The sequence below is a fragment of the Pelmatolapia mariae genome, linkage group LG8, assembly GCF_036321145.2.
Source record: "Pelmatolapia mariae isolate MD_Pm_ZW linkage group LG8, Pm_UMD_F_2, whole genome shotgun sequence".
NCBI lineage: Eukaryota > Metazoa > Chordata > Actinopteri > Cichliformes > Cichlidae > Pelmatolapia > Pelmatolapia mariae.
Genome location: NC_086234.1, coordinates 18,855,507 through 18,882,152, shown reverse-complemented (window position 1 = coordinate 18,882,152; position 26,646 = coordinate 18,855,507). Strand labels below are relative to the sequence as shown.

The following is a 26,646-nucleotide window of genomic DNA, read 5'->3' as shown; positions in this document are numbered from 1 at the left end:
TGAGACAAAACAATCATCTAAAATATACCTCTGTTTGTCTGAGTAATAAGGTGACAAACAAAGAATGCAAAGACTGTAAAGAAGCTTTTTTAGTTGTGCCACATGCTCCTGTCAGCAAAGTGGATCACAGAGACAGGAAACTGACCTTATGTAAAATCTTGGGTGGCTGGGAGCTGAATGCACAAATGCATGTCACATCAGTGCCGCAGTTAGATCCTAAAACACATTCATCAAGCAGTCCACCAGCCTAAATTCATTCCAACAGCTACTCTCCCAAATGACTGCTGGAAGCCCAGCGCATTAAGACTGTTTTGCAACACTGCTATTATCCATTGTTAGTCTTAAATGTTAATGATCTTAATCACTAACTTCTAGCACAGTAAACCCTAAAGCCACAGTTCTGTGGTCAGCTTTTGGCTCCACTGCAAAAACACAGCACTTGTTATAAGATTACAAGGTGCCTCCAAACACAACTGTCTGAAATGCTGCTGCACGCCATTCAGTGCACTGACACAGCACTTTGGAAAGTAGGCCAAAGTGAAAAGGTACCCGTTCTATGCTTGGTCTTCTGATGCTGTTGCAGTCTATAATCAAAACTTCTATAGTCACAGAAAAGGTACATAAATACAAATAACTCAATTAAACAGCTAGTTTCTGCACCTTAGTCAGTTCTATGAAGAAATTACAGAAGACATGCAGGGAGATACCAAATAATTCTTCAGTCCAGTCGAGGCAGAATTTGCCCATCAAGCCGAAAGGAATGAAAGGGAAAAATGGAGGAGGCACAGGAAAATGTTTCTTCACTTAATTAAGTTAATACATCAACTGTGGAGCTAGCTTTTTTTCCCTACAAGGATGAAAAGCAGCGTAATCAAAACAGCAGTGACAACAATTTCAAGCAACAAAGCGAGGATTCATCAGGTAACAAAACTTTCCAGATTTCTCTATGCGTTCTAGGACTAGACACCATTAAAACTAAAGCACCATCTGGTCATTGTGACAGGCAGGTAGATGCCAAAACAGTCAGCCATAAAAAACACTGCTCACTGATGATGAAGGCAACATGTTTTTTCACAAAGCTATAAGTACTGTATTACAAGAACTTTTTAAAAATTGCATCCATGAGTAATTTTTGATAGCTAAAGTTACAAAGAAGGTGTGTGCTTGTTGCCTTAAAGCTGAGAGAAAGCACAGAAGAGAGAGGACCACACTGAGGGTGCAATCGCTGGAAGCAAGCCAGAACACGGCTGTTGGAAAAGGGAATTTTGGGCCAGCTCCTGAGGAAGCTGGAGCAGGTTATTAAAGAGAGAGTCGCTCACCCAACAACAATTAGCAGCAAGCCAAAATCTTCAACTCCACATAATGTAGGTTTTATAAGCTTAAGCTACTCATTAAAAGAGGCCAAAATAAGTAAAAACTTCTACTGGGAGACATTTTTACCTGTATATCAAACATACTTGAAGCTGAAAGTGTGCACCATCACATATGAATCCTATTCTTATCCTGTAATTGTAAGTAGTGACCAGACGCAGCTCTGAGGCTGCACTTTTTAAAGATATTTTTGCTGCAAAGCCCTGACATTAACAGGTGACAGGACTGCTGGGTCACCATGTTGAGGCAAAAGGTCAAAGGTCACCTAATACAGCTGCACCTGTCTTGTCTCTGAAAGACATTCAACTGCAGCTGTGGCCACTACAGGCTATCCCAGGGCAACGGCTTCAAATCTAGGCTAGCCTACAACTGAACTTCCAACTGAGGTGCTAACCAAATCAAAAATTACACAGAGGAGGTTTATTTTAAAACGTGTGTCCAAAATGTATCTAGCCCAAAAAAAGTAATCTAAATATATTGGGAAGCATTTTTTGGTTTGGTTTTAAATGTATGTTTGTTACTTTCACTTTGCCTGCCAGTGTCCCTGCGCCACCACCACTGAACATGCAGACCTTCCCACTGTTTTATTAGCGCCCGTCTTGGAGCTAGCTAACCTCTCACCCTGATACTTTAAATGAAATCTTTTGTCAGTGTCCTGGTCTGGTGTTTAGAACAAACTGAGCAAGCAGTCTGCCAGGCCCCGTTTGGCTTTATAGAGCAGGGAGGGGTTTAGGGGGGGAAAAGAAGTTACACAATACTGGTGGTTGCTCTCCCCCAGCTCAAACGGTTTATTGGCCAGACAGAGCTGGAATGGAAGAGAGAGATACAAGACAGTGGCAGGATAAGTGAGCGGTAAAAGTAATGTATAAGTGAAGTTCTTGTTTAGCCAAATCCTCCAGGAATAAGCCTTTTTCTGGTTAATGAATGGCTGGAAATCATTAAAAAGTACAAGAGAGTGACTGAGGGAGGGTCGAAACGAAGGATGGTAAAAGGATATTCTGAAAACTTTTCACCACGGCACAGTACTCGTCCACAGTCAACCAGAATTCAACTAAACCTCCTTCACATTAGCTAAGAGAAATATGACACAAGAAAGAAAGTGCAAGGTCACAGTCAGCTAAAGTCCCACATAAACACAAAATGGAGACCTGGCACACTTTTAATGATCCTGTCAACAGTCTCTCACACACACACACACACACGTAACACTGAACGCCAATATAATCACTATGGTATCATGCCCTGAACTTGAAGTTCAGGTCGCTGCCATGGTAAGCGAGGTTCTAAATCAGTATTCCAACACCATCATTGCTGTTGATGCCCAAAATCCCACACAGTCCATGAAATAACAAACAGTAGTCCAACACCCTGCATAACCTTAATTATTATAATCTATTCTCACACAAAGGCATTTAACCGTGAATACCATGCGATGCACTAAGGTTACCAGTACCAATATGGACACAGTGGCACAAAATATGTTCACAACTACAGCAGCAAAGGGTCTTTAAAAAAAACAAAAAAAACAAAAAGTGTTTCACTTCAGAATTTGCAAAGATAAAAGTATGTGTTTGCTACTTTACATAATAGCTTACACATAACCTACCCATCTAGCAATTGTGACTGGGATGTGAGTGACATATATTTTGGCATAATTGTAAGTCCATCTTTTGTCGCTACAGTAATTTCAGCGCCATTATTTTCAGGCATATTAAGCCATCTGGCTGTGGAACACACAATCACAATGAACAAAGGGAAGATAGTGAGAAGATATGAAAATATAAAACTTTAAATCACATTTTATATTTAAAAGAAAACAACTAATATTAGTCAATGAAACATCTAAACAATAAAAGTAACTGATAGCAGCTCACAGCTAGGCTAAGCCCACGAGTTTAATATTTAGAGGACAGACTTGGTCCTGAGCCAGTTACAGGATACTGCTGACTGAAGAAAAGGAAATGTCTCAGAGTATTTATATCCGCCATATCCAGAACAATGTGGTCACTAAGACAGAGACAAAAACTAAGGAGCAAAGATAAGAATACAGATGGAGAAATTCAGGCCAAAAGCATTACACAGAGCAAGACTGGTAATATATTAACTGAATATGCAACCTAGCCCATCTTTCCTAAGACCCTTCACCGTGTTTAGTTTAGTTGAGTCATACTCTCTTGGTAATAGCAAACTTGCATGTCAGCACTCAGTTGGAGAGTGCTCATGCATCTTTTCGTATCTTTACTGAACACACTGAGCAATCACAACACAGGCTGGAAAAAGCAAGCGAGTGCTACTCGGGGGTCAGGTGTTCTACGAGGTTGGAAGACTGGGTCATAGATTAAAGCCTCCCTAAAGAAACCACAGTGTGGTTACTGACAGTCTTCTGTTGTGAGTCATGCCTTGATCACCACTATTTTCACTCGATGTTCATAGAAGCATTTCAGAGTTGTGAAGTGAAGAAGTGACAAAAAGATTTTAAACAATAGGACCTATTGTCTTCAAATGACAAAAACATATTTTCCCGCACAACACTTCTGCGATTATCTCCCATGGACAGAGAGACAAAGGTGGAGAGAACGAGTGAGCTACAAACATATATCAAAGCCAGCACATTGCTGAATCTATGCTGTGAGGTATGAAGGCATTTCTGAAGGCCCAAAAAAGATGGTTCAGCCTGACAGAGGCAAGGTGGACCTACTGAAGTGGCCAATAGGTATATAGAGATATTCAAGAAAGAAATACTCTATCCACATCAACTAGATGTGGTACTCGAGTGTGTGTGTTGACTTGGATTGACTGCCTTTAATGAGCTGAAACTAACTGGATCTTAGAGAGCGAGAGAGAGAGGCTGACATGCATCACACTTGTTTAGTCAATAAGAGACATCAACAGAAAAAAAAAAAGTTGTGTCTTAGGTCATAAAGCTACAAATGACAAATCACTGTTGTCTTAGGATGATGATGCTTCTACAGAACAATGTTTTCATGGCAAAACAGTACTTTGAACCAGAGCACAGGAGTGGTGTGTTATTTAAAAACCCCATGCTCTCATTAACACACTTATTCACATAGCACTTTGTGCTTGTGAGCTGGCCTGAAGCATGACCTTACTTCATGTTTTTGTAACCATTTTTACCTTGATTCATGTACTGCAGTCACTCTCACTGTCAAATCATGCTGGCCATCGTCAGGTGAAATCATTCACAAAGACAGTGCTGCACTAAAAACTTCTACGTCTCCCAGCATTTGCATGGAAGTTTGCAAACACTCACCACTTCCCAGGTGTACTGAAACCTCCCTAGCGACCAGAGGTTGCCAGAGCATCACTTACAGGACTCCAAGCCTGTGTGTCTGGGTCCTTAGGAATCAGTTTCATGCCCAGCCAACCAGTTGGCAACCAGTCGCAAGAACAAAAATTGTACCTTAATGACTGGTGGTTGCTATGCGACCACCAACCAGCCTTTAGACCTGTGTGACTGTTTTTATTGTAAGCTAGCTGTTGAGCCTGCTGTTTGTGTTTTAATGACTTTAGCATATACTCATCCAATTCCATCATCAAGCTATGAAATTTCAAATCAGGCAGGCCTGTGTTGTCATTTTTGGTTGGTTGTGCCAGAGGAACAATGCTTACCGAAGTTGGGCCCTCTCACTGTAGTGAAACTTTATCAGCCAACAAGTCAGAGCAATGATAAGATCTTCAGTGCAAAATTGGGAATTTAACTAGGACACAACTGGGACAAAAAAGAAAAAAAAAATCCCCACAAAGTCCCCATTTCTGCACACAGAAACAAAAACAAGGGAATTCTTGTTATAAATGTACCACAGTGGGTGAAAGCTTTATGACTGGGGGTTGCTATTCAGCTGAATGTCAGCTACAGCGCTGCAGATCCTGATTATTACAAGCTGTATGAATTGCTCTTCCCATGGTTTTGTGGCTTTGTGCACTGGGTATAGTGACCCAACTGTAATCCATTACTGTTTACATTCCAGCAGATCAGTTCCTACTGGAACCATGGGGAAGGAAGGGCAGGGGTTAAATAAGACTCTCACGCACCATATCTCTACAAAATCAACATATGCCTCACCCAGAATCCATATTTAGTACTCTAATATGGAGAGATTATACCACTTCTATCCACCAGAGCTGCAACCAACATTTATTCTTGTCCCTTTGTGCTATAACACAAACAAATGTACTTCATGTGGTTCACACTTCTTTCTCCACTCATTTTCTCATGGCTTGCTGTGAGTGGAAGACTAGAGCACCTCTAAGTATTCCTAATTTGATGGGGTGGGGTGGTAAAACTCTACTTATTCCCCACATAGAGTGGCCCAGAGGCAAGAAACACAGCTCAAAAGCCCTGCCCACTCATCCATCTCCTAGCTCTCACCCCAAACAGACACTCACCGCGAAACGTTTAGATTCATGTTTCTCAGGTGCAAAAAAGATAGAGAATTTACGCATGTTTCAGCATGTGAAAAGGTCTTACAAGGCTTGAAGGCAGATACAGGCCGGGGCTTTATGGGTTCATGTCAGAGATTAAGCAGAGATGCAGCAGGACCTGTGCGTATCTCAAGTTAAAAGAATGCACAAATGTGTGGGAAATGGAAGGAAGTTTGTCTAAAAGAAAAAAAAAACAAAACAAAAAAAAAAAAAAACAAAACCCTCTCAGTTCTTGGACCAAGCTATGGGGCAGAAGTCCACTATTTGAATTCCAGTAAACACAGCAAATTAATTGAGCCAAGATGAAATGTGAATGACTTAAACAGCTAAAACATCATGAGAACATCATGTTCTCGTTGAATACGGCTGCGATACAGACTGCAGTCTAAAGGCAAACGCAATCCAAGTGTATCTGAAAGGGTCTTTTGTGTACTGCAACTCAATAGGGAGCCTCACTTCATTCGCAGGTATACTGTGCTTGTTCAGCCTGGGATAAAATACATTAAGCGAACAGCGTGATAACACAACCTGCACTGTGTTCCCGCAAAGGTCTCGAAATACAATGAAGAAATACTGCACACAAACCACCCTCAACGTTAATAAGAGATTAGCAATGCACAAGCCTGATGATTCAGTGTGACCTCAGACACCACAACACAAGAGTGATAAATTCCCAAAGAGGAAAGTTTAGATCACATAATGAAGAGCATGTTTCAGTTAGAATAGGTTATCTATCGGTCAAAGGACGTTCACTGGGTGCGAGGTGATGTGTAGGGCATTTGACTGCACAGTGAAGGTTATTAGAGTATGGGTGTTGATCCTTCTGACTCTCGCTGATGTCATTAAAGCAGCTTTCCTGACAGTTTTTCTCACCTACATACCTGCCCTCACTCTGACGTGATAATGGATCTGGTGTGAGAGGCTGTTTCTCTCACCACACTTGGACAACTTCAACACACAATTATGTAATTTGTCTTATTTGTTTTTATGTTTAACTCAAAATTATCATAAAACCCACATTCTGTATCTGTTCTCTGCAAACAAGGAACGCTTTAATAAAGAGCTTACTCAGAACTTGCAACACCTGTTCCAGACGTGTCCTTTGCTGTCTAGTACCCTCTTTCACAGGTACACACACACACACACACACACACACACACACACTTTGTCCAATTCAGCCTTGCACATTTGTTTTGATGCTGTATCTGATGTTCTTGTCCACAGCCACAGCAGAAAGGCTTGCTCGCCACATGACAGAGCCTAGAGACAACTTCAGTGCACAAATCTGTGCTTTGCTTCCAGTCTGTTCTGTCCTATATCAGTCAGGTCAGAGACCTCTAGAGCTCTCAACAAAACTGAGAATCTGCCCCATGCATCAAATACCATGGTAAACTGCCGGTGGACAAAAGGGACAAATCGTGTTGCCTCAGCAACGCTGCCTGGACAAAACTGTGTTAGTCTGCTCTTAGAACAATCCAGCTGGTGCATTCAGCAAATACTGGGGACTGAACTGCAAGTGAGCTTTCTAAATAATTATGTCTTCTCTCCATATTTGCAAATACCAAATAAAACAACACGTATTCTGTGAACTAGTGGCACATTTTCAGCTATTCACACTCAAACAGCAACAGTAAACAGTTCTCTTTATCACAGTTCTCTTTATCGTTTTTACTGCAGCTACATTTCCCCCCCTCTCCATACCACTTGTCTTGTGCACATAACAGCTCTTCAGAGCCACTGCTGCTCTTAGCAGAAAATCGTGGCAGTGGTGTGTCATGTTAGCTGTTCACTGTAGGTGGGCAACCCCAAATCAATGACTTCAAGTGCTGTGCTCCCTCCCAGGTTTTTGCTAGTCCATTCCTTTCCCACAGAGCCATGCCACATCCTGCAGGTTGGAACCTCAACCCATCTGGGTTTGGTTAAGCCAAGACAGAAGAGCCATAAAAAACCAGGCTAAGAGCAAAACAGAGGGGCACCTCCTCATTTACAATCATAACGAGTGCTCCCAAAATTGGGTTTTGATGTGGTTTAGAGGAACGTTATACTGGCGAAAGCTGGCAAACTTTAGAAATCACAATCTAGTTCATCTGATCTTAATGTTGACCAGTGTTTGCCATACAGACTACAACAAATCAAGAATATTTTGCGACATATTTTACCATTTTTTCCCCTCTTTAACATTTACGGACGTCCTCTAGCTCTTATTTTAAAAATTCAGTCACTGTTAAACAGCTAGTCACGACTTGCCCTGTGTTTTGTTACCATACTAGCTTTCTGATCTGGTCAAACAGTCCTTAATATCATTCAGCTACTCTGAGCATGTGAATGAAGACCTGACTGGAAACAAAGCAGAATACCGATTTGTTATCTGTTGTCATAAAGTATGTAAATGATTAATATGTTTAAATGTAGGTTCGCCTCCTATCACACATGCACATTTGCAAATGGATGGATGCAACGCCCTTACTACTGCTATAAATACAATCTAATCTTTGGAAAGTAATGATTATTGTGGCTCCTTCGTGTGTTCTATGCTGAATATTTAATTGTATGTAATCTCAATACTAATCAAATTGAAAACAGCCTAATATTAATGTCAGATATGAACACCATTTAGCCAAGTTTGTGCAGCTCTTTATTCAACTGAAAACAATTATTCTAATTAGCCTCGTGTGACAAGCGAGGCTCTATATTTAGTGGCACTTGATATTTCAAGCTCCAGACCCTTATTGTCCCCTATACTTTTGATCCTCCACTCAGAAGAGGGATGAAAACACAAAGAGTGACATCCAGAGAGAACACTGAACGGAGGGAGGACATCCGCCACTTCACTTGTCTCTTCCTCATCATCTATGTTTCTTTCCATGTCATCCTCCTCCTCCATTGAGTGTCTCACAAACGAGCCTCAATATGAAGAGCACATTAGGGCCACTGCAGGATTTAAAAGCTATGTTCAGACAGATTTTGTCAGCCAGTGGTTTTATTTCATTCCAGTAAAAACAGTGGAAATAGACATAATTTAAGGTTGCTCACGTGCTGTCATGTGCATGTATCTCAAGAGTTGTCAACTATATTGTACATGATATATCGCTGTTTCTAGGGGGAAAAAAAATGTATTCCCTGACTGGATAGTATAGTCGTTGGGTTGGTGGCTGTTGCTGGGTAAAAATGTATGCACAAATCTTCTAGTGATTCCTTTGGCTGCTAGCAGATTGCCTGCAGTTTTTTACGTTTGTCTGCAAATACTTGCTAACTACTAGCTGAGTGGTAGTTAAACTTGAAAAAGTGCAAGAAGAAGCTTCGCTTTAGCCAAATGCTTTTTTTTTTTTAAATTGGTGCAACTCTTACTTTGAAGGAAAACAAGTCTGTCACTGCTATTCAACCTACAACCCAGCATTAAGCTAGCAATTGTCATGTGTCTGCAAGACTTCAACTGTGAGAATGCAATAACTGTAAAAGGACTTAATATGAGGAGAAAAAAAAAATTGCCACACTGCATCCCAGCACCTGTTCCCTTTATTACATCAAACCTCACACTAGCTTTTCTACTAAAATACCACAATGTCAAAGGGTCAAAGCCAATAAAACAAATACCGTTTCATCTACTTCTGCTTTCACCTCATTTCAAAACACATCCTACGCTTAAAAAAGCCTGTTGAACACTGCTTGGGTCAATCAATATTCAGCATGCCTACATCCTACAGTGCCAATAAAACCGACAAACTAGATTCCTGAACCAAGTCGACTACAAAACTCAAGCTCAGACAGAAAATAATTTTATAATTACTACATAGATTTTAGTCTACTGACTAAATATAACTCGGTGATTTAATATGTCAGTCAATGAGTGGTTTTTCCAGTCTTTCCTTTAAGAACAGGAAGTAACCACGGGACACCTGCACATCAAGTGCACAGTGTAGTAACCACTTAAATAAACACACAAAGCTAGGTACATAACTTTGAATGTCAACACCACACGCTCATTCCTTTTCACACTACTGTATAAGCAGGCTTAGTGTTTAGCACGTTCACTAAATACGTGGTTGTATGGAACAAAGGACTGGTGCTAACCATGTGTAGGCTGCCTCATCAATCTCACATTTTCAGCACTTGCAAAGTTTTTCTTTGGTTTTAATACAACTAATTTTGCACAGAAATCATGTAACTAGCGTTTCTTCTCAGATAAACTAAACTTGCAACTAACAATGAAAAAAAATTATCACACTTTATTATCATCTTACAATAAATACAACTTTATTACAGTAACAATAGCCACTGTAAATTATTAAATAGTAGCCAAAGCCTCTGGTTTAACTCAAGTGAAAAGAGAGCAGTCCTTTGATATGAAGCAGGAAAAAGAAAGAAGTGAAAGTTTTAACGTCTGTTTCCCTTATGTGTCAAACTGCTGATGGAGTTGTTTGTTTTCAGAAGTCAAAGAGAGGGGAAAAAAACTTCCCTTTTATTTATATGCTGCATATTTTCAATGTCATAGTAGCAGCAATGAGGTGAACAAGGCTGTGTAAATGAGCAGATCATGGTGCATTATAACACAGATACACTGTACAGTATGCTGCTGTTTGTTTGAACCATGCTGTGGTTGTTTAGACTGTGCCACCAGCTATTAACGGTCACAGACAAGCTTCAGAATATGAACAAAACAGGCAACAAAATAATCATCAGCTGACAGGAAGGAAGCTCACCATTTCATCCAGAGCATAGCGAAGTAAGCCGTGCTCGTAGAGGATAAAGAACCTCCTCTGCCATTTCTGTAACAAGAAAAAAAAAAAAAGAAAACAACAAACAAATCTGTCATTACTGAAATGATCACACAAAAGATATCAACAGCAAACCATAGTCATTTTATATAAAAAATAAAAAAAAAAAAAAAAAAGAAGCCACATAAGAAGATGTGCCAGTATTTATCATATCAATCATTATGATTATTTTGCTGGATCTAGAAACTCCAGTGAAAAGCTTGAACACACACCTTAGGGTATAAAGACCTCCAATACAACACACACATGGAGACGCACACACACACACACACACACACACAAACAAACAGTTAAAAGGAAGTGCAATCAAGTTTTTGGAAACAGTTGCTATACAGCAGTAAGCAAGTAATGCTGGCACACTTTCCTCTTACGGGACATCACAAGGCTTTCAAGCTGTGACAAGCTGGACAACATTTTTATCAGCATGCATCAGCTGCATTCGTTCATTAAGATTTCAGATTGTTTTCCTTTTCTTTACAACTACTTGAGGAAAGAAAGCCTTCATATATAAAGTGTGGGTGTTATCACAACAAGAGCTAAGTGGATACAGACGTTCATAAGAGAAGACGACTGCTGATTAAACTGTAGGATATATATGGAAACGCATTCAAACCATGTCTTGGTTTGAATGGGAATCCTGTCAGTTGCAATAATACAATTTCCACTGATATTCACCCTCATTGTCTTGATCAGTTCTCTTCCACCGCCCTCATATCTTAATGTACCGCTTAGTCTCAGTGTTAAATTTCCTGGGCTCCTATTCTAACAGGGCCTGGTGCATGAAATATTGAGAGCTGCTCTCTAACCTAAAAGGCCACTGGAAGGTCTCAACAGGGGGGCCGAGAAGCCTCACAGGCAATGTTAAAGGGACACTGCAGTCCACAGATGCTTTTTAAAATAAACCAAACCAAACCAAACAAAAAAAACAAACACGATATATTACAGGCTACAGAGGCTGATTATAGAATTCCAGCCTCACTGTCACAAAACACAGCCAGACCCCTCCACAACCTGTTAAACTAAAGTGACCCTAAAACGTGACTCACCTGAGACATCAGCGGTTTTTTGTTTCTCTGTTATTTGTTTCAGTGTAAACCTGACAAATGTGCTCACGTCAGCACTACGTACAAGCCAGCAATTATACCCCCGCAGTGAAATGCTGACTGGGAAAATAGGCGGAATGCATCACTGATGATGTCAAAGCAGCGGCAGACTGTTGATAGTAGATCCAGAGGTGCTTTTCCCAAAACTCATATGGAAGCCATCAGCGAGGCTGTGAGAACTGAGACCTTTCTTCTCCTCCCCCACATTCTCCATAGTCCTCTTTTTGGGATGCACCACCACAGCATATAATCTGGCAGCTGATAAACGACGGCTCCAATTACACGATACTGCAGTGGTAAGAGTTATTAAATGAAGTCAATATTAGGCTCATTATTTCCTAACACTGACAGAGGACCGAGATTCCTATAAGAATCTGCTGATTTCATGAAGTAGCCACTGAAGCCACAACAACAAGAGCTCTTGTTTATCAAATGAGTGCCAGAATGGATAAGGAAATTAAAGGGAGGAGTAGCCACGCTACTTACCTAGCACTCTGAGCTGGTAAAACAAACTTAGCTTAGAACTTTGGTGGTAAACAACATAGCTTTGCCTAGCTACATGGGGTGGGGGGTCTACAACTGTAAGCTTATAACCAAAACAAAAATCATCACAGACAAGAAAAATGGATAATGGCTATGCTGGGATTTCCGCCAGTGGATGATGGTCGGGGTACACCCTGGTAACTAGACAGCCATCTGCACTCTCAATCCCTCCTTTGGGCAATTTAGAATCACCAATTACCCAACAATCATGTCTGGACTGTGGGAGGAAGGCGGCGTACCTGAACAGAAACCACACAAGCACATCAAGAAGCTCCAGAAAGGCTCCGATACAGTCTCACAGCAGTTTGTGAAAAAAGTCAACCTTTAATCCATAGATACGTGTTACTGGACATAGATTTCACACTTTTTTTTTCTTGGTCCTCAACAAAACTTTTCATTAGTATCCAAATTTGACTTGACCTTGAGCATAACTTGGGCAAAGACCTGTTAGATGATCACTGTGTGCAAGTGTCACTAAAATCAGTACACTAGGATGACAAGTTTCCCCTAAGCTTCTCACACCTTGGGTGAAAACCTATTAGGTGACCAACACTGTAAGAGGAGCAGCAGCATTTCTTGCGAACAGTGGACAGACGGGCAGACAGCGGATGCCTCGCCATCCCATAATGTCATCTGTCAGCTCAAAACCAAACAGGCTGCTCATTTTTCCTCAAAGCAGTTTAACAAAAAAATCAAAACCACTACACCAATCAGCCATTCAGACGAGCAGAAGCTAAACACAGGGGGGGTTAAATGGACCTCTTCTCTTATAAAGAGCGCCAGTTTCTTGCCATGAATTTCTGCCAAAACTTCCAAAAGAAAGTCAAGAAGAGGTGAAGTCACAACATAATGCTCTCTTCTAAACACAAGCAATCTCACCACCAGCAAAGCTAAACACTTATGAAACCACTTACCCGAGATCTGTGTAAGGGATTGTCAAAATTTGTTCCCTCCGGTGCCAGGAGCAGCCATCCTGCATATATAGGTTTTGCCTGGTGAGTGGAAAACACAATGACAGTGTTGGAAGCAATCATTAGCATAATAAATAACTGTCTAATTATGGGACACAGAAGTTGATTCTGCAAGTTGAGACCACATACTATGACCTATTTAAAAACACACGCACACACTCACAAACATGTGTTAAACTCCATGAAAGTGTTATAATAGACATTAGCTGCCTTGACTTTAGGCTACACTCTCCACTTGGCTTTATTCCAGAGCACCATGCTGCCCTGAAAAAAAAAAAAGAAAAAGGAAAGGCTAACACACACACACAATTTTTCTTCTGATCCTCTAAGTGGGTGGACTGGTGGGTGGTGGGGGAAACAAGAGGCAGAAGTTAGGAGGAAAAAAACAAAACAAAAAAACAAACAAAAAAAAAAAGCAGTGGATGAGAAGCAGAAGAGAGAATTAGTGCCGAGCTTTTGTGGCTACAGATTTGCAATTCAAACATGTACTGAGAGACGCAAGTTGGCCTGGCAGTGTTTCTTAAGTTGTTCTGGTACATACTTGAACTGTAGCCACGCTAGTAGTCAGCACTTGTCTGCCGAGCCAAGAAGCCCTGCATAACCACTGCATGCATACTGCGCGCAGGAGACCTTGCTGAACTTGATGTTTACATTAAGATCTTACCTGTGCCTAAAGAGCTTATCAAATTAAGCGTCTTACATAAATGCACGTGTGCTTCGCCCCCCAGCCTATGAAACAGTAGCCAACAAATCTGAGTCAAAAGAGCTTGACATATCCAGCTGTCTGGCACTTCCATGTCTTTCAATCTGAGGTTTTGATTACAGTCATAACTTCACCCTATGTACGGCCGAGCATAATCCACCATAAAATCCTCTTTTGCTTTGATTACATGCAGCACAGCACATTTCCCAGCTGAGTGACTGTGTAAACAAAATGACATAACATTAATTTCCAAGCACAAGTCCAAATTATAACCTTGGACCGTCAAGAGTTTGAACAGACTTGCAAGAGAAACATTCAGACAATAAAAATGGAGGGAAAAAAACTGCAAGATGAAGGCAACTGAAAGAATGAGACAGTGGGACACTGTTGTTGTGCATTGTTGTTTTAATGCCTGTAGAAAAAAAGAAAAAAAAAACAGTTTAGAAAAACATCTCATCTGTCCTTATAAGACTTGACAGCCATACCAATGGCAAGTCCCCCCTGAGACTGAGAAATAAGCGTGATGAATCTAGGTCACTTTTTAGCCTCTAATGGTTCAGCGGTTTAATGTACTCATCTGAGCGTGTTCCTGTGTCTTCATTTTGCAATGCCCCCCACCTCACAGCCTCTTATTCCATGTCATCATAAAGGATTTTAATATTGCTTCAATAGCCTGGGCCTTTAAGGCAAGTGAAATTGGAGAGATGGGAGGTCAGAATGACAGTTCTGGCTGAAAATAGATGCTCGGCTTTTCCATATTTTTTCTGTGCGTGTGTCTGTGTAAGGACTTTATATATGGACTACAGGACTTCAAACCTCCAGCAACAGACAATCTAATAATCTTTAATAGCCATGTGAGGCCAACAAATGTAAGCCAATTTCTGTACCAACATCGTGGAGGACAATGATAGTGGACAATGTGTCTCAGACACTGAAAAAGCATCACTTGTACAATCTTCAGACCTGAGAATGAGCCTTGATCTTTCCCAGTAAACAAGACCCCCAAGAGGAATGATCACAATGTGGGTCAACAAAGTTCAGCATGACACCATACCACCTTCACAACATAAGACTCCCTGCTGGGGACAATGTAAACAATGAAATATCTCCACTAAAATAATAATAATAATAATAATAATAATAATAATAAGTCAGCCTCGCCCAATATTAGTCCATGTTAAAGTAAACTTTACAGTTTCCTAATATAAGCAATAGTATGGTTCAAACGACAGTTAAATGATCAAAGGAAACAAAATAATCTGAAATAATTACAGCTCCTGTAAAAGCAGCTGATAGCGTTCGTCCTGTGCTGCAGGGCATGGAGCTGGGTGGAGGCCTGCGTGTGCATGAATTAGGGTCAATATGCGCCCTTGGGCTGGAAACTAATTATGTCCAATTAACCCAACCTTTGCACTTCGTGGTCTATTAGCACACGACAAGTCGTTTGAAATGAGCACATCAAACAGAAAAGACAGCAACAGGATTTGCACTCCCATTAAACGGCACATAGTAAGAGTGAAACGCAATGGAAAGTTGCTGGAGCGTTTGTTTACCTGGTTTAAGTCTTCGTCGTTGAGCAGATGCGACTCTCTGGGCTTAAAGCAGTTCTGGCATTTACTTTTGTTGAAAATGTTGGCTTGAAATTTCCGACAGGGATTGTCTTTGAGTGACATGGTTGATTGAGGGAGCGACACTCGATGAGAAAAAAAAAGACTTATTTTAAAAGTCCGTGTTTGAGGGGGGAAAAAATCAGTTCTCACAGCAAAGACTGAGGCAAGTTGCTGATGTATGCTTTCTAGAACAAAGCCATTTAACAGTGCGCAGTTCACCTGTCCCGAGGTTACCTGAGGCAGTGCGTAACCCCTCGTTAAGTGATATCTATATTGGTCATCTTGCGCGCGGGGTCGCCTCCTGCAGCTAACGCCGAGCTGCTAACTTTAGTTTTAGCGTGCAGGCTTTGGCAGAACTTGTCAAATAAAGTCGTCGAAAGTGCGGACAGATGTTCGCGTGTCTCTCTTAATTACGTCCTCCGGCGAGGTGTCGACGTCTCACAGGTGACGCTCCGGGCCTCGAGCTCGCTGCAGAGGTCCCGTCACAGTCTCCATCGGGCGGAACGGCTCTTCACTGAGGGGAAGGGAGTCCACTTCGGCCCCCCCTCTCTGTCTTTCTATCAAACAAGTGATAGCGCGGTCATTGCCGTTAAATCTTTTTCGCGCTTCTAACGTCTCGCTTCAGGGCCACCGGAACGTTATCAAACTTCGGAAAAGCCATCGACGTGGTTGTCATGCCGCTGGATGAATAGCGTCGGGTCCTGTTCGTCGTAAAGCTGCTCCCCCTCTGGTACTGATACGCAGTCTGCGGTTGATGTTTTCGTGCAAATCCTCGTTCGGGCCGGACATTCAGTCGGTGGAGAGGTGAACGGGAGAGAGTGGGGCTGAGAGACAACGCCTTCGTCCAATCGGAATAGGTGGACACGCCCAAAATCCAGGCCGTTTCTTTCGTGGACCAATAGAAAATCTTCCGAAGTGCTAATATTTTCCCTCATGCTAGGTGGTATTTAAAGGCCCACTTAACTTCCGTACAAAAACTCTGTTGTTGAAATTGCCTGTGCTAATATTTTTGCTTTAATTGCGAGTCAAAAGGCCAGAGTGTAGGGTGTATCCACGTCAATATTATTCCATTATTGTACTAATGAAAAAACATTAATTTTTTAAATTCAGCTTGTGGAATACGGTTTGGTTTTTACATATGAAAGAAAAGTCTAAAGGTATACACAGAAATGGCTTCCTAATGAATTACTAATAAAATAAATGGGAGCAGGCCAAAAAAGGACACACCACACATCATGCACTAATAGTTATGGAAACCGCACGTGAAAAGAATCTATAAAGGTTGTACAGGAGCAAAGCCTGAACTTAATGTGTATTACAATGTAATAGGATTACATTATATACATTTTTTTAATAAGTGTGGCTTATATAGTGTAGTGGGCTACACAGCAAGGGGTAATAATGCAACTTTCAGGCTGATGCTAATGCTACTTTATGGTGTTTTAAAACATACATCATCATCAAGGAAAAAAAAATCTAAAATCTACAGCACAAATGCAAATTAAAGTCTGGCAGGTGTTCTTATTTTAAACATAGACGGCAATCTTAAGACTCCAGAGCACCATCTGTTGGTCTTGAATTTCAAATGGCCTGACTGGGATTTTTAGAAACGTATATATTTAAGGAAATGTAGAGAGTTTGGAAAATGATAGACCTGGGTTGCGATTTGCTTGTGTTCCTCCTGGCTGCCATTTATTTAAGCTGACTTAGTGCATTCTGAACAGGAGGACAGGCATGGGTTTGTTATTTGCACACAAAAGAAAGAGTAGTAACTGTGCAGATATTTCTGCAGAGAAGAGAAAACCAGAGCACGAATGTCTGTCATCACCGTCAGGTTCTTTGAAGTGCACTTGAAAGCAATGTGCAGCATGTTTTTCAGATTCCATGCTGATGCTCCAGATTGGGGAAAAACTGTGAACTCAGGGCAAAAGATATGTGAGTTATTGCATCATGCTGTGTTTTGAGGCACGATTTTATGTTTTTTGTTGTTGTTTGTAACTTGGAGAAAGAAAGAAATTAGTGCTAGGAAATACAAACCAGTGCTTGTAAGAAGTGTGTGATTTCGATTATGCAGCTTGAGGTGGTGGGACTGTATCGCCAAGTGAGCACATATAGTGGGGTAATATAACAGCTGAGTCTGGGAGAAATTTAAAGCAAAAATATGTGTAATTATTCATTTAGGTCATTACAGTAAATGACTGAAATACATTTTTTAAATATGTTCTCCATTTTAAACTGAAACATGCTTCTGAGTAACTAGAAAACAAAAAAATATGCATCCCATGAGTCATAAAACCATGACATCATTTTATTTTGAAAATGAATCCAGTATTTAGTGAAGAATTTGATATCCTGGCACTGTTATCCAGAAAGAGTAGTATTACTGATCCACAAAGGTTGACATGAACATTGCTGACTACTTGACCATTTCATGTGTGTATGTAGCACCAAGTCATAACAACAGTTACTGCATTGCACTTTATATAAGGTAAAGACCCTACAATAATACAGGGAAAAAAATCAGAAACCCCCAACAATCAGATGGCAATCTACAAGCAAGCACTTTGGTGACAGTGGGAAGGAAAAACTCCCTTTTAACAAGAAGAAACCACAGAAACAGGCTTAGGGAGGGGCAGCTATCTCTCACAAGTGGTTGGCGGTCAGTCTCTAAACACTAAATTTATAAGAAGGCAAGCAGAACAACCCACCGATAACGTTACTTTTTATCTTGTGCAGCAAGTACGTAACCCTCACGCACCCAAATTCTGAAGGATGCGCCCTCTAATTATTTTAGTGATCTGGACACACTTTGCTTGTGTGTCCCCTTTTTTTGCCTGCTTTTGAGGTTCCTAACCATCTAAAAGTACTCAAAGCTACTACTGCAATTAAAGGAAACTTTCTCTAATTATTTTCTCACTTCTTTATTTTCTGTCATATGAACAAAAGTACTGGGCTACCTACACATTACACCTACAGAAACTGCTTTGTTGTGAAGGTCCCCGCTCATAGCTTTTGTGCTGATGGTAATGCCAGAGAAGGTTTGGACCTCCGCAGTTACTGAGTCAGCAGTGTTGATGACTTTTACAGATTATGTGGCTCAGCATTCAGCGACCCAGCTGTGTAATTTTATGTGGCTTGCCACTTGGTCATTAAGTGCCAAGCCTGACTTAATGACCAACTTGCTGAGGTTCCATTTTGATATAATACCACTTACAGCTGATCACTGAATATATAGGAGGGAAGACTTTTTACAAACTGGCTTTCTGTAACAGTTGCATCCTGTGCAAGGTTCAAATTCAGTGAACCCATTCTTTCACAAATGTTTGAAAACACAGCGGACAAAAACACTGTTTCTGACAGTTTTTTCTACTCTTGGCTCTGTATGATGTCACTTGGAGCGCATATTAATATGGTCATGCCAGGCATACAGATCTATTTGTGAGGACATCAGACAATCAGAAAAGAGTTGTCTTAAAGGAGAGGGAAAAGAAAATTATTTTAAGGCGTGAATCATGAATAGCTACTCTAGAGGACTCCAAGAATAAAAATATAGAGTTGGAAAGAAGCATAATGGGTTCCTGGTCCTGGGTGAGGAGCCAGTCAAAGAGTGATTCAAAAACCCGTATGAGTGAAAAATCTAGGGAACAATTCACTTTCTCTGGGATAGGGTTACTGAGGCCCCACCCTGGAGCCAGGCCTTGGGAGGGTCCCCAAGGGGGATTGCCTAGTGGCCAGGCCTTAGATTTTTGTGCACGGCCGGGCACTATTACCATTAAGTTATTACTATTAGGTCATAGTACCTGGTACCAGGTACTAAAATAGTACCTGTTCATGTTCCAAAGCGATCTGAGCTGGTACTAAAATGTGACGTCACGCCACCAATTAGCTGGTCAGTGGCATTAGTGAGTCATGAGAGCGTCTCCTTCATGAAAATCAAAACTGCCATTTTTAAAACCTGGCAATAAGCGAAAACAACACAGTGGTCCCCGAGTCTGACAAAAACCCAGAGAATGAGCAGGAGGTATATCGTCGCCTCAGCGCCCACCTTTGTTGTAGCTAGCGTTTGTGTTGCATACTAATTAGGTCAAGGGACGCACAGTTACATTACTATATTAGGTGGTACTTAATTGTAATGGAAAACCAGTTAATCTGATTTGATTTGAAGTAAGGTTTTATCAAGATCTTAAGGAGTTGCTAAAAAGTTGTTTGTTTAGCTTAATATAAAGAGATACAAATGCATTCTTTAGATCGACACAACTGAGATTTAAATGCCATTTCCAATGCTTTAAGTATTATTTATATCAAGTTGTAATACTATATATTGCTGTTTATAAATTGGGGCCCTTCTATACATGTTGAAGTTTTCATCTGCTTCAAAAAAGAAAGCAGTGTTAGCAGATACTTCATTTTTAACTACTGTACAGTGGAAACATTAGATTAGTATAAATGTATGTCTCTGGAAGGTGGCTGTCAAGCTATTCCTCTTTTATTCACAGTGTTTAAACAACTACTATTAAACGGCTACCTAACACTAGCTTCTTGCTTGAAATGGAAAAAACATCTTCAATTTCAGGTAACATTTCAGAAACAACACTTTACAAAAAAAAAATGCAAAAATCATTTTCTACGTGCAGTTAAATTCCATGTCGTTGTGGAGTACAAATGATAATAGAGTGTCATTCAAAAGATTTTATGTTTAACAAAGACTTTACAATGTGCACTGTGAAGCAATGTCACGAGCTTGCATGTGCTCACTGTGCTTTCTTTAGTTCTCTCTGGTGTACTTCATCGTTCTCCCCACAGCTATTCTACAAATTCAAAGCTCTGCAGGTTTTTGTTAGTTTGTAATCTTCAGCATCAAAAACACAGGCCCATGATGATTGATCAGAGTTTGTCATATCTCATCCGCACACGATAAACTTCACCCAAAGGCACAACAGTTCTATAAATAGCCACAGCTGCACAAGAAGTTGTGTGTGAAGTTGCAAAGAGACACTGAAATATTTATTTATCTAATCAATCAAAGCCATTTTACACAAATGAATTAAAACAGGCAGAATTTCAGTACTAATTTGAATAAGTCTAAAGAATAAAGTGAACCACATCTCAGTGCCAAACTCTCCATGTGTGCTAGTTCCAAAAAGTTCATTGGTCATGACTGTGTATTTCAGCCACTAAATAATATGGGTTAATAAGAAATACAAATTGCAGTGGAGTAGGGAAGCATTAAAAGAAGGTGGCACAGAAGCAAGGGTCTTACCTTTGCTTTCAGAGGGAAAAGTGTGACATATAAGAGAAGTAGAAATAACTGAAACATACAGGTACGTGGCTGCCCAGGCAAGCCTGGTGTAGATGTTCTTGCTGGTGGAGTCAAGGGACAGCGTGGAGAAAGACAGTCTGTGCTTATAACAGAACTCTGCTGGGGTCATCCCCAGCCTGAAGACCTTCCTGAAGTGAACTGCTTCACTTCAGAAGGGTCCACCTTGGAGGCAACCAGCACACATGGGGTGTTGCGTTCCATGTAGTGTTGCTAAATAAAAAAAATTGAAAAAATTCAAACACTGAAAAGCTGTGTTGAGGGAGAGTAAATTTATATAAAAGGGTGTCCTAATGTAATTCAGATAACACATAACTATGGGGTTGTTAACTAATTACAGCCAGTGGGTCCGAATACAAGCAAATTAAATCACAGTTTATGTTAACATGTTGCTTAGTAACTGCAGAGTAATTGTAACTAAATCTTTCTTTAGTCAAATATTTAAAAACTAATAACGATGCTGGAAGGATGTCTGTCTCAAGTCTATTTAATATGTTGGACCGTCTAACCTCTGCAATTTTCAGCTCTCCAAAATTATCTTTCTGTAATTACATATATGAACGGTAAAGACTGGGAGAGGCTGCAAAAGTGAGCTGTGCTGGATTATCAGATAGGGTAACTGTGGGCAAACAGCAGCAAAATACATAGTAAAGGAAGAAGTGCTCTTAAAAATGAAAAATGAATAGAAATTGACACTTTATCCTTCAAATGGTCCTGTAACTGACCTTGTATATGCTGGCACAATAGTTGAATAAACGGGGGTCAATGATGTCGTACATGAGACAAGCAACATCACAGGAGGCGTCTGACTTCTTCAAGAACTCTGTCTCCACGTCTACCTCATTAAGCTGCAGAGATGAGAGTGCTGCTCAGGTCATAGTCAGGGTCAGATAGAGAGACATTGCTTTCCTTCACTTCAGTTTTCTCGCATATTATCAGCATTGGTTTTTGTTTTAATCACCAAAACATCATAACATGCGAAAGACTCGGCTGTAAAAACACTAGAAATGATATGTCCTGACTTTCCTTTCTTTAATTATTTGTTGCTCCTCTGTCAAAGTTTTCATCAATAAAATATGAACATGTCTGTTATATCTTTTTTAAATCAATCTAATTAGCTAAATCTGACATTAAGAACTAAATATAATGTCCTTTAACAAGCCTATTTAATCTGATGAGCATAAGCATTTGACAAGGAAGTTATTGCTGAATGTAAGTGTTGAGTAAAGTGAAGTTGTTGTCAGTCTCCGTACAGGTAAACACTGCATTTGTGTTAGTGAAGTGTAAGAGATTCAGAAATTCAGACATCACCATACTTTGTCAAGTTTGGTTATTAATTATATCATAAACCTTAAAATCTGTGTAGAAAATACTGGTTCTTTTTTGTATGACTCCAGAATTTGAATTCTAGACTAATTAGTTTTGTAAATCTGAGTTGCAAACAATGATTTTGAGCTTAATTGACTGAAATTGATGTTTGAATGTTTTGAACTATAAACTTTTAGAAGATTTCATTATTTCTGCTTTAATGGTTAAAATAATGGTTAAATGGATTTCAAGGAAAACAAAACCCTAACAAGATCTTAAATAATCAGGCCCCGTCTTATCTTAATGACCTTCTAGCACCATATCACCCCATTAGAGCACTTCACTCTCGCACTGCAGGCTTACTTGTTGTTCCTAGAGTATTTAAAAGTAGAATGGGAGGGAGAGCCTTCAGTTTTCAGGCCCTTCTTCTATCGAACCAGCTTCCAGTTTGGATTTGGGAGACAGACACTATCTCTACTTTTAAGGTTAGGCTTAAAACTTTCTTTTTTGATGAAGCATATAGTTAGGGCTGGACCAGGTGACCCTGAATCCTCCCTTAGTTATGCGGCAATAGACGTAGGCTGCTGGGGGATTCCCATGATGCACTGAGTATTTCTTTTTAAGTCATCTTTCTCACTCACTATGTGTTAATAGACCTCTCTGCATTGAAACAATCCTGTTATTAATTTCTGTCTCTCTTCCACAACATGTCTTTTTTCCTGTCTTCCTTCTCTCACCCCAGCTGGTTGCGGCAGATGGCCCCGCCCCTCCCTGAGCCTGGTTCTGCCGGAGGTTTCTTCCTGTTAAAAGGGAGTTTTTCCTTCCCACTGTCGCCAAAGTGCTTGGTCATAGGGTGCCATATGATTGTTGGGTTTTTTCTCTGTATGTATTATTGTAGGGTCTACCTTACAATATAAAGCGCCTTGAGGCAACTGTTGTTGTGATTTGGTGCTGTAAAAATAAAATTGAATTGAGTTGAATTGAAAAGCCAAAATCCCAGAAGCAGGAGTCAAAAACAAAACAGTCGAGTGGTGCAAGAGGAACAGATCCGGAGGCTGACCGCGTGGAAGACTGCACCAGTGGCGCAGACGAGGCAAGTCTAGCAGACGGCTGCAACACCAGCGGCGCAGGCGAGGCAGGTCTGGCGGACGACTGCGTGTCCAGTGGCGGTGACGGAGACAAAGCAGGTCCTGAGGCTGGCCATGTGGAAGACCGTGGTAGTGCAGGTGAAGGCAAAGCAGGTCTGGTGGATGGCTGCAGCACCAGACAGGCAGGCCTGGCAGACAACTGCGTCCAGCAACGAAGGAAAAGCCGTTGTGGAGGCTGGCTGCACGTCCAACAGCGGCAGCCCAGGCGAAGTTCCTCAGGCAGCTTGGTAGGACCAGCTGGCATGAGGACCTCTAATGGAGCAGGCGGCTTGGAAGGCTCTCCTGAGCCCCCAAGTGGCGGCGTGGGAGCTGTCGACGGCTGGACACAGAACTTCAGTGGTTCATAAGCATTACTTGCAAACCTGATTTTTTTTGTGTGTCTTGGAGCTTCCAGTTTATCTGCTCATTTATTGATTGCATTTCTTGCAGCTGTACATTTCTTGTAACTGAGCATTGTTTTTCTTATTTTCTGTAATCAAGTTTATAATTTGTAATCTGTACTCAAATTTATAATAACTGCCATGCTCGACTAAAGATCAGTCCCCAGCCGTCATGTCCTGTTTGTTTGTGTTTATTTTAGGCTTCCATCGCTCTGTATGTGTCCTCTAGTTGAATTCTCTTCTCCTCCGTTTGTTTAATCCATTTCTTCACAACTTGTTCAGATTGATAAAACATGATCTGGGTTATTTGGCTGGTCACCCCAGCTAGGAGAGCCAGCGCAAACTTTCTTTCTTTGTGCTGTTTTCTCTGAGACATGTTGTAGACTTGTGAGTCTATTCTGAACATCTGGGTGATGCGAACATGAGTGCTGTGAATAAACTGAATAAACACTGTTGCCTTGAAACTTCTTGCCTATTTATGGCTATAGACAAAAGTCCATGCTCAGGCATGAATGAAAGAGTCCCATCATCTCCGTTAACTCCGGCAGACCATAGCTTCACCAGAGAGATATAGCAGCATAGAAGTTTAAGATGCCTTTCTAAAAGGAAACAAGTAAGAAGTATTTTTTTAAATTAGCAAAGCACTAAATATTTGAAGACTTCATGACCCATGTTATAACCCCGAATTCGGAAGCCCCGCTGACAGGACTCTGACTTACTAACGGGCTCTAAAAAGGCATAAAGAGTGATGTAAATAGCCTAATAACAAATCTAACATTACATATGCAAACTGACATTTTTGAATTGGATTCAAAGAATAAGAATACCACTGACAAAAGAATAATAAAGAATAAGAATTTTTACAATTTCATTCAATCTTAAGTATTTTTTTTAACGAATATGCTCATTTGTTCATTCATTTAATTAGTTTTAATCATTATGGATCCAAATATGTATAAAATCAGTTCTCTTGGCAGAAAAAGGCAAAGATGAAAATGATGGTGGTCCAGAGAGCAATGGGAGAGAAGAATAAAATGTAGTTGGCACTGAAAGTGACTGAAAAGCCATAAGAAAAAAAAAATGCAACTGAAATCACACAGCTGCAAGCTGAATTCTGGAAGCAAATACAGAAACTGAAATGGTAAAGAAGGGGACAATTATTATTATTAAATATTGAAACAGAAAATGAGAGGAGAGATTTAATGGAATTCCAGAGAGCATTGGAAGAGGTTGTGGTGGACCACTAGAGGGCTCCACTCACACCCAGTTTTGAGGAAGCATGAATTAGTAAAAATACTCAACTCCAGGTACACAATGCCCATCCGAAAACACACGAGTTGCCTCGTTTATATTACGAGTGTTGGGTCAAAGTAGAGGAGGAAGTCCACAACTTTGCATACTACACTGCAACAATGGATATGTGGACAAGGCACACAACGCACCCCTATATGAGCAGGACGGTGCATTTCATCCGAGACTGGACACTCTTCAGCTGATGTTTACAGACAGGCTATTTTCCTGATGACCACACAGGAGAAATGATAGCCAGAGGCCTTAGGGAAGCTCTCGAGTCATGGGGACTGCGTGAGGATCATCTAGTGTGTGTCACAACGGATCATTACAAGTGAATGGGTACTTCAGATTTTTTATTTTCTAATTTTAATGTAAAAAAGTAATAGTGGTGATTATATAAACTATTTGCTGAATAGACAAAATATGTACTATAGTGTGATATATATCATTATATTATATATAGTTTATATATGTAGTATTCAAGTTATTTGTGTGAAACTGTGCTGTTGCTGTTTTTGCAAACTGCCAATTTTGATTTCCTCTGCCTTTAGGATTGCATGTATCCAACGTCAGGTGAATGTGGTAAGGCCACTGCTGCTACACTGCCCTGGTTTGCCCTTATGGATGAGGTTTTAGGACGGCTTTCTACAAGGCCTCCAGTCCTAATTGCCTCCATCCAGGAGGACACTCAAAGGCCTAGTTCGGCAGTTCCAAGAGCAGGTTCAAGAAGAGCAGGAAGATGAGGGTGAGGGCCAGCTGGAGCACAGAAGCCAAAAGAGAAAGGAGGACAGGGAAGATGAATTGTTAGATTTGATTGGGGAGGGTATCAGATTGCAGAGGGAAATGGAGGAAAGAAGAGCAGGGGAAGCAAGAGAGAGAATGGACAGGTTTTCATTAGTGCAATTTTTTTAGATACTAAAAGTCTGATGCAGATGATTCCAGAGATGAGGTCTGTGAAATACCTCAACCAAGAGAACTCTATAGGTTGAGTGAAACTAATAAACAACCTACTCTAGCTAGTATCGCTTCAGAAAGGTTTGCAGAAACAAGAGCAGTATAATACACCAAGCTGGGAGTACTTGCTCAACCTCGAGCACAACAAGGGAACAAGAACTTATTCACAAATTCAATTTGAAAACTGAAAGTCAGCAGGGAACTGAACGGTTCCCCACCAGTGAAACAGCCAAGGTTCCTACAACCAGTGTTTCTGTAAACTGCTTTGAACATGAACAGTCTCACACCCTGCTTCCTGAACCTTCAGATATAAATGGATCTGAAGAGAGTGAACAAAATGTTGTCCAAGAAGGTCTTCAAAGAAACGAAGAAGAAACTATTGCTACCAGAGTTCACACAAATCTTTCAGCTCTTCATTCCTTTTTTTTTTATAGCTCCAGTTGTGTATGTGTTTCATGGTTCTGGGTCACTTTGACCCAGCATTTTGAGTTTTGTGCCTTTTTGTATTATGCTCTAAGTTATATAATTTTATAAAAATAGTTTAGGATTCTGTTAGTTCTGTTTTCACTTATCTGTTTCCCTGTTTAGTTCTTATCGGTTTAGGTTCCTCCCATGTTTGTTTCCCTCACTATGTTGTCTATGCCGTGTCTTCAGTGTGTGAGTGTGTCGTTTCCCTTGTGTTCAAGTCTCCCTCGTCCTTTTTGCGTCTTAGTCATGTCTTGTCTTC

At 40.6% G+C, this 26,646-nt stretch overlaps 1 protein-coding gene across 6 annotated transcripts in view; it reads right to left on the bottom strand.

Moving 5' to 3' along the window:
- si:ch73-103b11.2 (protein outspread) overlaps positions 1–16,305 on the bottom strand; it is a 51,646-nt gene extending 35,341 nt beyond the window's left edge. For 5 of the 6 annotated variants that reach the window (XR_010094559.1, XM_063481380.1, XM_063481381.1 and 2 more), the window contains exons 1-3: positions 15,463–16,305; positions 13,150–13,227; positions 10,515–10,580 (exon numbers count right to left, since the gene is read on the bottom strand). Coding sequence is in view for 5 of the 6 variants with exons in the window: in XM_063481380.1 (XP_063337450.1) it covers positions 10,515–10,580; positions 13,150–13,227; positions 15,463–15,582 (264 nt within the window). In the remaining variant the exon portion in view is untranslated. The remainder of the gene's footprint in view (positions 1–10,514; positions 10,581–13,149; positions 13,228–15,462) is intronic. The other variant, XM_063481383.1, reaches the window with a different exon arrangement.
- Positions 16,306–26,646: the final 10,341 nt, after the last annotated feature.